We start from the raw sequence: 12274 nt of genomic DNA, 5'->3' as shown, positions 1-12274 counted from the left end.
GGCCTAACCTCGGTACATCGTGTCGTGTACAAATCTGATCCAATGTCGCCATTGCTCTCCACATCATCGAAGCTACCCTTGTAGCATTGTTCTCATCAATGCATCGATAGTCTGTGGTTTGGTAGGGGTAGGAGAGCCCTCGAGTAGGACAAAGGTGTGGTGGCCAGGAAAAAATGGGATGAGTCGCTTGACCGATCGGTATCCGACGTGGCGTCGGCTGCTCTGCCTATATGCAGCACTCCCACAAGGCTCCCTATGGGCTGGGTCATACTGGATTTGATTTTGTGTTGTACATGTTAACTATTTTTTTTAAAAAAAATCTTGGTTAAAATTTACATAGTTTGACATTTAGATTTTTTTTAATAAGTGGAGGTAATATAAGAGAGTTCGGATAGAGATATGTCTGTTCTTTTTATATTGGTATTTTACATATAAAAATAGGGATAGTGCGTTCCATAGCCACACAATCTGCAATATAACACATTTGCCACACTTTATACTTAAAAAATAATTGAAGATTTTCTATATTGACCACACGGTGACACATGATGTGGAAAATATACAAAATACAAAATAAAGTGTGGGAAATATGCAAACCCCAAAAAAAGGAGAAGGAGAAAAAAAAACCCAAAAAGAACTAGTCGAGTTGTCGCATACAGTATTTCGCTGGTCCAGAGTAGACTCCAGTCCAGTTGTCCAAACCCCAACTGCGAAATCGGAAATCCTCAGCCACAGGCCACCAACACGAAAGCAAAATCAGAACAACCCTCCCATGGCGTCGACGGCGAAAATGGTGGTTCTGATCCCCGGCCAGAGCATTAGCCACCTCACCCCCATGATGGAGTTCGCCGAGGTCTGCCTCCGTCGCGGCCTCGCCGTCACCGTCGTCGTCCCGGACCCAACCCTCACCGCCCCGGCCTTCCGCGCCGCCATCTGCCGGTACGCTTCCCGGCTCCCATCTCTCGCCGTCCACTCCCTACCTCCCCCTCCCGCCCACCCCCACTCCCTCGGCGCCGTCCACCCCTTCATCCGCATGCAGGCCGCCTTCCGCTCCCAGGCACCCGGCCTGCGAGACTTCCTCCGCAGCCTCCCCGCCGTCCACGCGCTCGTCGCCGACATGTTCGCCGTCGACGCCCTCGACGTCGCCGCGGAGGTGGGCGTCCCGGGGCACCTCTTCTACTGCACGGGCGCCAACAACCTCGCCGTCTTCCTCCAACTGCCTTCATTTTGCTCCAGGAGCGGCGGGGACTTGAAAGATCTCGGCGACGCGCCAGTGTCGTTCCCCGGCGTGCGCACGATGCCGGCGTCCCACCTGGTCGACGGGGTGCTCGACAGCGGGACCGAGCTGTACGCCGCCGTGCTGGACGTGTTCGGTCGGATGTCTGCGGCGCGTGGCATTTTGGTGAACACCTTCGAGGCGCTGGAGGGCTCGGTGATGGCTGCGATTAGAGAAGGCCGCTGCCTCCCTGAGCACGCCAAAACATCAGTCTACTGCGTCGGGCCGTTGATCGCGGAGGGGGAGAGGGAGGAGGAAAGGCACCCATGCCTACCGTGGCTTGACGCTCAGCCAGAGCGCAGTGTCGTGTTCATCTGCTTCGGCAGCCGGTGCACCGTGTCGCTGGAGCAGATCAGTGAGATGGCCAAGGGGCTCGAGAAGTCCGGGCACAGGTTCCTGTGGGTGCTGCGTGCGCCTCCTGCCTTCGCCGCGGCCGAACCGGACGCAGCGCTTTCTCTCCTCCCAGAGGGGTTCTTGGCACGGACCGCAGAGAGGGGCCTCGTGGTGACCGCGTCCTGGGTGCCGCAGGTCGACGTGCTGCGTCACGCCTCCACTGGTGCCTTCGTAACGCACTGCGGATGGAACTCAACGCTGGAGGCGGTGGTGACCGGCATGCCTATGGTGTGCTGGCCGCTGGAAGCCGAGCAGTGGATGAACAAGGTGTACATTGTGGAGGAGATGAAGGTTGGCATCGAGGTTAGAGGATATAAACCTGGGGAGCTTGTCACGGCGGATAATGTGGATGCAACTGTTAGGTCGATCATGGACATGGAGTTGGAGGGACGTCGGGCAGTCATGGAACGGGCCTTGGCAGTGAAGGAGAGCGCTGCCGCGGCGTGGAAGGAAGGTGGGTCCTCTTTTGCCGCATTCACTGAGTTTGTCAAACAAATGGAGTAACGGGGCGTTTGTAGCAACATATCAGAGGCAGGTAAGCATATGTAAAGTGAACATTGCAGTATTGTGTGTCATTATGTACTTGAATAACTTAAGTAGAAATTGCAATCTATACAGTAGTATTGTGTTTTGATCTATGCCGGAAATGAATGTTGTGATATATTAGTTTCACTTTTCCTGTCCATGAATAGTTACAATGCAGACATATGATCCCAAATTGCTCAATTCCTGCACCGGCATTCCTTTTTTTTAGCCTTTATTCCAGTCCAGCCATTAGAACACCTTGTTTAGAACTGATGATAGCATGATTTCGATGTATGGTTTGATTTTCCAGCCTAAGCAATTTTTGGAAAATGACAGTGGCTGCTTGGATGGCTCATGCAGCACCTGTACTTCATTAGTTCTCACATTACACTTTTCATATTATAAATCTGATAACATGTATTAGTACTTGCTAATATGTGCGTACCTTTTCTCTCCTTGAAATAAAGTCAAGGTCATCAGTTATTTATCTCATACCTCATTCATTGGGTGTGTTTTACTTGTATATCATTCACGCGATTACTATCGTTACCACGTGTTTATAGGAAATTCTAAAGCTGTATTGAGCCAGCTATCGAATCTCCAATCCTGTTGTGAAGAAGCTTTTCTTTTGTAAGAACGTTATTTTTGCTGGGGCTTTCATAGGAATTTTCAAACTTACCATTGTGAGCTTCTAAGGTAACATAGCGCATCCTCCTCAGTTCAATTAGCGGACTGAATAACCTTAATCAGCTGGTATCTGGTTTTAGACACTCCCACCTCATCCTAGGATGGTTTGGCACAGTTGATCAGATTGACGAGATTGACGAGGCACTGTTTTTGTACTAACCTTTTATTGCGAGCAAAATTGTGTTCTGGTTCATGTGTTGTTGTTTGCTGATCCGAGTTGATTTCCACGCCCGTATTGTATGTTAAAAAGAAGGACGGGCGCCTTTGCATTGTTCCAGGTAACCGTGAAGAACAGGTATCCACTTCCTCGTATTGATAATCTTTTTGATCAGATTCAAGGGAGTGAGGTACTCCTTTATATATTTGCGGTCCGGTTATCATCAATTGAAGTAGTACTAGTTTGATTTTGTCCTAATTAAATTAGTACCCGTGGCACACATGAGTCTGTGGTGCAAATGATGTTAACTGTCAAATGCCAATATATTTCTGAGGCCACTATTCGATAGCATGAAAGCTAGTCAGGCAATGAGATTTGCAAAATTTAGTTCTCATGCTTTGCTGGCTTTAGATGTTCTTCTAGCAATACGCCATACGCGTGCAATATGTTTCAAAGACATTACTTCCGCTAGAAAGAGTACTAGCTTATATCCGGTGGGGATGCAGATTGAGTGACTTTGTGATCGATTTAGCCCTTCATATGTGTGAGATTCAGTGGACAAGAGCGACAAAGACTTGGCAGTTTTGAGCGTTTCAGAGACAGAAACAATGGAAATTATCCAGATTGAAGATCTGACGAGGAAAGTTTGGATCACTGAACAAATTATAACAGGCAAAAAGTGAACTGATTACAACAGAACAAAACGAACAACTTTGTAGAGTAGCATATCATTGGATGCTGCTGCTGCAATATCACCGTGGTAGGTTCCAGTTATAAATTACACTTTCTAGTAATCATGTTCTTTATCACCGTGGAAATACAGCACTGTACAATTTACAGACATTATGCACACTTAAATAGTTTCTGCAGACATTCCCTTATTACTCCATCTGATTTACAAACTCAGCGAATGCGGTGCGAGAGGAGCCACCTTCCTTCCACGCCGCGGCGGTGCTCTCCTTCATCTCCGCCAGCCGTTCCTCGACCGCTCGCCGGCATTCCGGTTCCATGTCCATGATCTGCCTAACCGTCGCATCCATGTCGGTGGCTGTGACGAGCCCGCCACGCTTATACCCTCGCACCTCCACGCCAACCTTGAGCTCCTCCACGATGTACACCTTGTTCATCCACTGCTCGGCTACCAGCGGCCAGCACACCATCGGCACGCCGGCGCCCATCGCCTCCAGCGTCGAGTTCCATCCGCAGTGGCTCAGGAACGCGCCAGTGGACGCGTGACGCAGCACCTCCACCTGAGGCACCCAGGAGGACGTGGCCACCACGAGGCCTCTGTCCGCCGTCCGGGCCAAGAACCCCTCGGGGAGAAGAGACAGCGCCGCGTCCTCCTCGCCGTCGGTGGAGCCAGGCGGCGCGCGTAGCACCCAAAGGAACCTGTGCCCGGACCGCTCGAGCCCCTCGGCCATCTCACCGATCTGCTCCAGCGATACCGTGCACCGGCTGCCGAAGCAGAGGAACACCACGCTGCGCTTGGGCTGCGCGTCCAGCCACGGGAGGCACGGGTGGTGCCTCTGCTTCTCCGTCTCCGCGGCCACCGGCCCGACGCAGTAGACTGGCGGGGTGGCGCGGTCGGGGTCCCTAAGCGCTGCCACCGCCGAGCTCTCTAGCGCCTCGAAGGTGTTCACCAGGATGCCGCTCGCCGCCGCCATTCTTATCAACGATGGTGTGTGTTGTCGACCAAGAAATATTTGCCTAAAGGACTTTGGTAAGAATCATCGTTGCATATGGTTGGCGGTACGTGGGTCTACAAGTGACAACAATCCTCCGCCTCTGTCAATCATGTGTATATGAGAATAACAAGGCTCAGTACTTATGACCGTGACCATGGGCAGACCCTTCATTACTGGACCTAGCGCGACATGCGAATTGGGAAGGCCATTTTGTCTCCCGAATAAGAAGCAAGGGCCGTGCGATCTACCAAAAACGCCCTAGGTTATCTTCTCGGGTAGATGATGGAACATCTTAATACTATCGGACCGAAAATTCAATTCGGCTCCTGGATGCGTATCTGCCCAAAAATTATAGTTTGAAATATTGAAAAAATTTGACAAAAAATCTACATGTACATCTCTACAATAAACGTGTGTTTGTCAAGTTTAGCGAGGAACTAATATTTTGTGTGATCCATGTAAAAAAGAGAAAGTTTATCTTTAGAAAAGTCTTATTTTTAGTGGAAATTCAATTCGGTACATGGGAACATATGCTCGTGCCACCGGAAAATACGTTTTGAAATGTTCAAAAAATTCGAACAAAAATTTTCTAGCTTACATATCAACATTTGACATGCGCACATCAAGTCTTGCGAAAAACCAACATTTCCTGTGACTTGTGTGAAAAAGAGAAACATAACGTCTTGTATACAATCTTTTTTACAGCAACATTTGTCTTTTTTTACGGATGACACTTAAAATGTTGGTTTTATGTGAAATCAGTTCGTGAACGTGTAGAATTTCGAGATGTATCCACTAAATTTTGTGTTCAATTTTTTCAACATTTTAAAGGTGCATTTAAAACGAAATTTAAAAACCGGGAGCATATGCTCCCGGGTGCCAAAACGTCACTCCCTATTTTTAGCATTGAATTTTATCTTTTTTACACACGCCATACGATAAGTCCATTTTTAATGGAACGACTTTGTGAGCACATAGCACGTGAAGATGTACATGCAAATTTTTTGTTTCAGTTTTTCAAATTTCAAATATGTGTAACATGAATTTCAAAATAAAAGATTCATATGCTCTCATATGCAAAACACCACTCTCCCTGTAGGACACGTTACAAAGGCATAAGTAGCATAGCTTGGTCGATCGTTTCGCTGATTGAGTGGCCAAATCTGAAGTGCGAAACTGACAGACCAAAGCAAAATGTCAACGGCGAGAATGGTGGTGATCGTCCCCGGCCAGAGCGTAAGCCACCTCATCCCCATGCTGGAGTTCGCCGCGATCTGCCTCCATGGCGGCCTCGAGGTCACCGTCGCCGTCCCAGACCCAACCCTGACCGCCCCGGCCTTCCGCTCCACGCTCTGCCGGTACGCCTCCCGGCTCCCCTCCCTCTCAGTCCACTCCCTCCACCTCCAGCCCAGCAGCAATACCTCAACGCCGCCTCCGCTCCCGCCCACCCGTTCATCCGCATGCAGGCCGCCACCCGCTCCCAGGCGCCCGGCCTGCGGGACTTCCTCCGCAGCCTCCCCGCCGTCCACGCGCTCGTCGCCGACATGCTCGACGTGGTGTCCGCCGTCGACGTCGCCGCGGAGGTCGGCGTCCCTGGGCACCTCTTCTTCTCCACGGGCGCCGCAACCCTCTCCGTCTTCCTCGGACTGCCTTCCTTCTGCTCTAGGAGGAGCAGCGGCGGAGAACTGAGAGATCTCGGCGACGCGCCCGTGTCGTTCCCCGGCGTGCCCCCGATGCCGGCGTCCCACCTGGTCGACGCGGTGCTCGACAGCGGCACGGACCTGTACGCGACTTCGCTGGACGTGTTCGGCCGGATGGCGGCGGCGAGCGGCGGCATCCTGGTGAACACCTTCGAGGCGCTGGAGAGCTCGGCGGTGGCAGCTCTTAGAGACGGGCGCTGCCTCCCCGACCGCGCCACCCCGCCCGTCTACTGCGTCGGGCCGGTGGCCGCGGAGGCGGAGGAGAGGCACCACCCGTGCCTCCCGTGGCTGGACGCGCAGCCCGAGCGCAGCGTCGTGTTCATCTGCTTCGGCAGCCGGTGCACGGTGTCGCTGGAGCAGATCGGTGAGATGGCCGATGGGCTCGAGCGGTCCGGGCACAGGTTCCTGTGGGTGTTACGCGCGCCGCCTGGCTCCGCCGCCGGCGAGCCGGACGCGGCGCTGTCTCTTCTCCCCGAGGGGTTCTTGGCCCGAACGGCGGGCAGAGGCCTCGTGGTGGCCGCGTCCTCCTGGGTGCCTCAGGTGGAGGTGCTGCGTCACGCGTCCACCGGCGCGTTTCTGAGCCACTGCGGATGGAACTCCACGCTGGAGGCGATGGGAGCCGGCGTGCCGATGGTGTGCTGGCCGCTGGTAGCCGAGCAGTGGATGAACAAGGTGTACATCGTGGAGGAGCTCAAGGTTGGCGTGGAGGTGCGAGGATATAAGCGCGGCGGGCTCGTCACAGCCGCCGACGTGGATGCGACGGTTAGGCAGATCATGGACATGGAACTGGAATGCCGGCAAGCAGTCGAGGACCGGCTGGCGGTGATGAAGGAGAGCACCGCCGCGGCGTGGAAGGAAGGTGGCTCCTCTCGCACCGCATTCGCTGAGTTTGTAAATCAGATGGAGTAATAAGGGAATGTCTGCATAAAGTATTCAAGTTGTGGATAATGTCTGTAAATTGCACAGTCCTTTATTTCCACGGTGATAAAGAACATGATTACTAGAAAGTGTAATTTATAACTGGAACCTACCACGGTGATATTGCAACAGCAGCATCTTGTGTTTGAGCGATCGAGCAAGCTGGGATGAGTTGACACGCCATAGATTATCTAATTTATCTTGGAGATGACCACATTGTTTTCGGACACAGTTTCACTTTGCCAAGTGCATCCAGTGTTAAGTGCTAGACAACTGCAATGATATGCTACTCTACAAAATTGTTCGTTTTGTTCTGTTGTAATCAGTTCACTTTTTGCCTGTTATAATTTGTTCAGTGATCCAAACTTTCCTCATCAGATCTTCAATCTGGATAATTTCCATTGTTTCTGTCTCTGAAACGCTCAAAACTGCCAAGTCTTTGTTGCTCTTGTCCACTGAATGTCACGCATATGAAGGGCTAAATCGATCACAAGGTCACTGAATCTGCATCCCCACCGGATATAACCTAGTACTCTTTCTAGCGGAAGTACTGTCTTTGAAACATATTGTAGGCGTATTGCTAGAAGAACATCTAAAGCCAGGAAAGCATGAGAAATAAATTTTGCAAATCTCATTGCCTGACTAGCTTCATGCTATCGAATAGTGGCCTCAGAAATATATTGGCATTTGACAGTTAACATCATTTGCACCACAGACTCCTGTGTGCCAGTTTTATCAGCAAACAACAACACATTAACCAGAACACAATTTTGCTCGCAATAAAAAGGTTAGTAGAGAAATAGTGCCTGGTCAATCTGGACAACTGTGCCAAACCATTCTAGGATAAGGTGGGAGTGTCTCAAACCAGATACTAGCTGATTAAGGTTGTTCAGTCCGCTAATTGAACTGAGGATCAAGTAGTACCAGGATGCGCTATGTTAGAAGATCACAATGGTAAGTTTGAAAATTCCTATGAAAGCCCCAGCAAAAATAACTTTCTTACAAAAGAAAAGCTTCTTCACAACAGGATTGGAGATTTGATGGCTGTCTCAATACAGCTTTAGAATTTCGCATAAACACGTGGTAACGATAGTAATCGCGTGAATGATATACAAGTAAAACCCACCCCATGAATGAGGTATGCGATAAATAACTGATGACCTTGACTTTATTTCAAGGAGAGAAAAGGTAACGCCCATATTAGCGAGTACTAATACATGTTATCAGATTTATAATCTGAAAAGTGTAATGCAAGGACTAATGAAGTACAGGTGCTGCATGAGCCATCCAAGCAGCCACTGTCATTTTTCAAAAATTGCTTAGGCTGGAAAATCAAACCATACATCGAAATCATGCTATCATCAGTTCTAAACAAGGCATTCTAATGGCTGGACTGGAATAAAGGCCATCTTTTCTAAAAAAAAAGAATGGATGCCGGTGCAGGAATTTGAGCAATTTCGGATCATATGTCTGCATTGTAACTATTCATGGACATGAAAAGTGAAACTAATATATCACAACATTCATTTCCAGAATGGATCAGAACACAATACTACTGCATAGATTGCAATTTCTACTCAAGTTATTCAAGTTCATAATGACACACAATGCTGCAATGTGCAATTTACATATGCTAACCTGCAATTGATATGATGCTGCAAACGTCCCGTCACTCCATTTGCTTCACAAACTCAGTGAATGCGGCGCAAGAGGACCCACCTTCCTTCCACGCCGCGGCAGCGCTCTCCTTCACTGCCAAGGCCCGTTCCATGACTGTCCGACGCCCCTCCGACTCCATGTCCATGATCAACCTAACAGTCGCATCCACATTGTCCGCGGTGACAAGCTCCCCAGGTTTATATCCTCTAACCTCGATGCCAACCTTCATCTCCTCGACAATGTACACCTTGTTCATCCACTGCTCGGCTTCGAGCGGCCAGCACACCATAGGCATGCCGGTCACCACCGCCTCCAGCGTTGAGTTCCATCCGCAGTGCGTCACGAAGGCACCAGTGGAGGCGTGACGCAGCACGCCCACCTGCGGCACCCAGGACGCGGTCACCACGAGGCCCCTGTCTGCAGTCCGTTCCAAGAACCCCTCTGGGAGGAGAGAAAGCGCCGCGTCTGGTTCGCCGGCGGCTGCAGCGAAGGCAGGAGGCGTGCGCAGCACCCAGAGGAACCTGTGCCCGGACTTCTCGAGCCCCTTGGCCATCTCACTGATCTGCTCCAGCGACACGGTGCACCGGCTGCCGAAGCAGATGAACACGACACTGCGCTCTGGCTGAGCGTCAAGCCACGGGAGACATGGATGCCTTTCCTCCCCCATCTCCCCGTCCGCGATCAACGGCCCGACGCAGTAGACCGACGGATTGGCGTGCTCAGGGAGGCAGCGGCTTTCTCTAATCGCAGCCATCACCGAGCCCTCCAGCGCCTCGAAGGTGTTCACCAAAATGCCACGCGCCGCAGACATCCGACCGAACACGTCCAGCACGGCCGCGTATAGTTCGGTCCCGCTGTCGAGCACCCCGTCAACCAGGTGGGACGCCGGCATCGTGCGCACGCCGGGGAACGACACTGGCGCGTCGCCGAGATCTTTCAAGTCCCCGGCGCTCCCGGAGCAAAATGAAGGCAACTGGAGGAAGACGGCGAGGTTGTTGGCGCCCGTGCAGTAGAAGAGGTGCCCCGGGACGCCCAGCTCCGCGGCGACGTCGAGGGCGTCGACGGCGAACATGTCGGCGACGAGCGCGTGGACGGCGGGAAGGCTGCGGAGGAAGTCTCGCAGGCCGGGTGCCTGGGAGCGGAAGGCGGCCTGCATGCGGATGAAGGGGTGGACGGCGCCGAGGGAGTGGGGGTGGGCGGGAGGGGGAGGGGGAGGTAGGGAGTGGACGGCGAGAGACGGGAGCCGGGAGGCGTACCGGCAGATGGCGGAGCGGAAGGCCGGGGCGGTGAGGGTTGGGTCCGGGACGACGACGGTGACGGCGAGGCCGCGACGGAGGCAGACCTCGGCGAACTCCATCATGGGGGTGAGGTGGCTAATGCTCTGGCCGGGGATCAGAACCACCATTCTCGCCGTCGCCATGGGAGGGTTGCTCTGATTTTGCTTTCGTGTTGGTGGCCTGTGGCTGTGGCTGAGAATTTCCGATTTCGCACTTGGGGTTTGGACAACTGTTGGACTGGAGTCTGGACCAGCAAAATATATGCGACAACTCGAGTAGTTCTTTTTGGGTTTTTTTTTTCTCCTTCTCATTTTTTTTGGTGGGTTTTGCATATTTCCCACACTTTATTTTGTATTTTGCATATTTGCCATATCATGTGTCACTGTGTGGTCAATGTAGAAAATCTCCAATTATTTTAAGTACAAAGTGTGGCAAATGTGTTATATTTGCAGATTGAGTGGCTATGGAACGCACTATCCACATTTTTGTATGTAAAATACAAATATAAAAAGAACAGACATATCTCTATCTGAACTCTCTTATACTACCTCCGTTTATTATTTATTATTTCTAAATATCAAACTATGTAAAATTTAACAAAGATTTTTTTAAGAAAATAGTTAACATGTACAACACAAAGTCAAATTCAGTATGACCTGGCCCATAGCAGCAACTGACGCCACGTCGGATACCGAAAAAATTGTCTTTCCGCTACACAAAAACATCGCCCAATAGTTCGGCGATCGGATCAGCCACAATATGATTGAAACAGAAACTAGACAATAACAAGCACATCAGCGGTCCCTTCCTGCGCCTTGTCTGGCGTGAAATCGGGCGGTGATGCATCTTCAGCCGCCAGTGTCGCAGCGACGGGAGTGGACGTCCAAGGGGAGGACGAAGCAGTAAACGGAGGCCGGAGGATGTCCCGGTGATGGGCGTCGTACCAAGCCCTTGTCTGCTCGTCCATCTTGTCGCCGCTACCGCCGATCAGGAACGCCAATCCTCTTCTTCGCCGCGGAGGTGCAACTGTGGGGGAATGGCAGTAGCTCCTCCAAAATTCGGCAGGGGAAAATGGGTATTAGGCGCATTTTGGAGGGAAAACAAAATAAATGGAGGGAACTACCCTTTGTGTGGCCGGCACCGAGGGCCCGCTCGACGTTTCGCGTGTTTTTGTTTCGTCCGGAGTCCCCGACCGCGCCTCGGAAGGCCGAGGATGGCTTGGGCTCTCCAAATGGATTAACGGCAGGGGAAACGAGAAACCGAGGACGCGGTTGGCCTGATTAACGCAGTCCAAATGGGAAAAAAAGGACTGACAGGTGCCTCATCGGGGTTGGATTTGCCGCAAGGTTCGCAATCAACAGTAATGCTAGACCTACGGAGACTTTTCTACGGAAAAGCTTTACGGGATTGCGTGCGTGGAGCCGTTCGGTTGGTGCAAAACAATTCCATAACTTGATTTTAGAAACTGATGAATTGCCCCACGATCATACACGTCTGCACGTAAGTAAGATCCCGTAAAAACAAGCCCATAAGTGTCGCATTGCTGCGCAATTAAGAGCATCTCCAGCCGCGTGCCCAAAGCGTTCTCCAAAGGAATTTAGGGCGCGCCGAGTCAAAAATGCGTTCCAGCCGCGTCCCCCAAAGCCATTTTTGTCCGGCGCCCCGAGCCCGTCCCCGTCTCACAGGGGACGCTCCGGGCACGCCGGACACAATGAAAAGCGAGGCGAACCGACGCGGGCCCGACGCATCAGCGGCTCGGAAGCTCAGCCGCCGTCTACGTAGCGGCGGTGCAGTTGCCGGAAAGCGGAACCGTCGCATTGGCAACCGCGTCGACGACGCGGCAACCGCCGGAATGGAGTCGGGACTCCTCGGAAGAGCAACCGCTGGTCTTTTCGACTTCTGCGCCGCCGATCATCCGCGCTCAATAAGACCCGTACGTCGGCGCTATTGGATCTTCACCGGCCGCATCCGACACCTCTAGCGACGATGAGCTACAT

At 51.8% G+C, this 12274-nt stretch overlaps 3 protein-coding genes and 1 pseudogene across 3 annotated transcripts; 2 read left to right on the top strand and 2 right to left on the bottom strand.

Annotated features, from left to right (window-relative positions):
- The first annotated feature begins 691 nt into the window (after positions 1–691).
- LOC127313804 (anthocyanidin 5,3-O-glucosyltransferase-like) lies at positions 692–2341 on the top strand. The gene has a single exon (XM_071823387.1). It carries the CDS (start codon positions 773–775, stop codon positions 2171–2173), a length of 1401 nt encoding a protein of 466 aa, XP_071679488.1. The 5' UTR covers positions 692–772; the 3' UTR covers positions 2174–2341.
- Positions 2342–3809: 1468 nt separating this feature from the next.
- Positions 3810–5521, bottom strand: LOC127313805 (UDP-glycosyltransferase 88B1-like). Its single transcript, XM_051344270.2, has one exon. It carries the CDS (start codon positions 4700–4702, stop codon positions 3920–3922), a length of 783 nt encoding a protein of 260 aa, XP_051200230.1. The 5' UTR covers positions 4703–5521; the 3' UTR covers positions 3810–3919.
- A 347-nt stretch (positions 5522–5868) lies between these two features.
- LOC127313802 (UDP-glycosyltransferase 88B1-like) lies at positions 5869–7475 on the top strand (annotated as a pseudogene).
- Positions 7476–8842: 1367 nt separating this feature from the next.
- On the bottom strand, positions 8843–10503 carry LOC127313803 (anthocyanidin 5,3-O-glucosyltransferase). Its single transcript, XM_051344269.2, has one exon. It carries the CDS (start codon positions 10418–10420, stop codon positions 9011–9013), a length of 1410 nt encoding a protein of 469 aa, XP_051200229.1. The 5' UTR covers positions 10421–10503; the 3' UTR covers positions 8843–9010.
- Positions 10504–12274: the final 1771 nt, after the last annotated feature.

The sequence above is a fragment of the Lolium perenne genome, chromosome 7 (genome assembly GCF_019359855.2).
Source record: "Lolium perenne isolate Kyuss_39 chromosome 7, Kyuss_2.0, whole genome shotgun sequence".
In the NCBI taxonomy this organism is placed as follows: domain Eukaryota; kingdom Viridiplantae; phylum Streptophyta; class Magnoliopsida; order Poales; family Poaceae; genus Lolium; species Lolium perenne.
Note: the sequence above shows the minus strand (reverse complement) of the source record. Positions and strands in the feature narration are given on the sequence as shown.

Coding starts and splice junctions, on each gene's coding strand:
- LOC127313804 (XM_071823387.1), top strand. CDS start 773: ATGGCGTCGACGGCGAAAATGGTGGTTCTGATCCCCGGCCAGAGCATT.
- LOC127313805 (XM_051344270.2), bottom strand. CDS start 4,702: ATGGCGGCGGCGAGCGGCATCCTGGTGAACACCTTCGAGGCGCTAGAG.
- LOC127313803 (XM_051344269.2), bottom strand. CDS start 10,420: ATGGCGACGGCGAGAATGGTGGTTCTGATCCCCGGCCAGAGCATTAGC.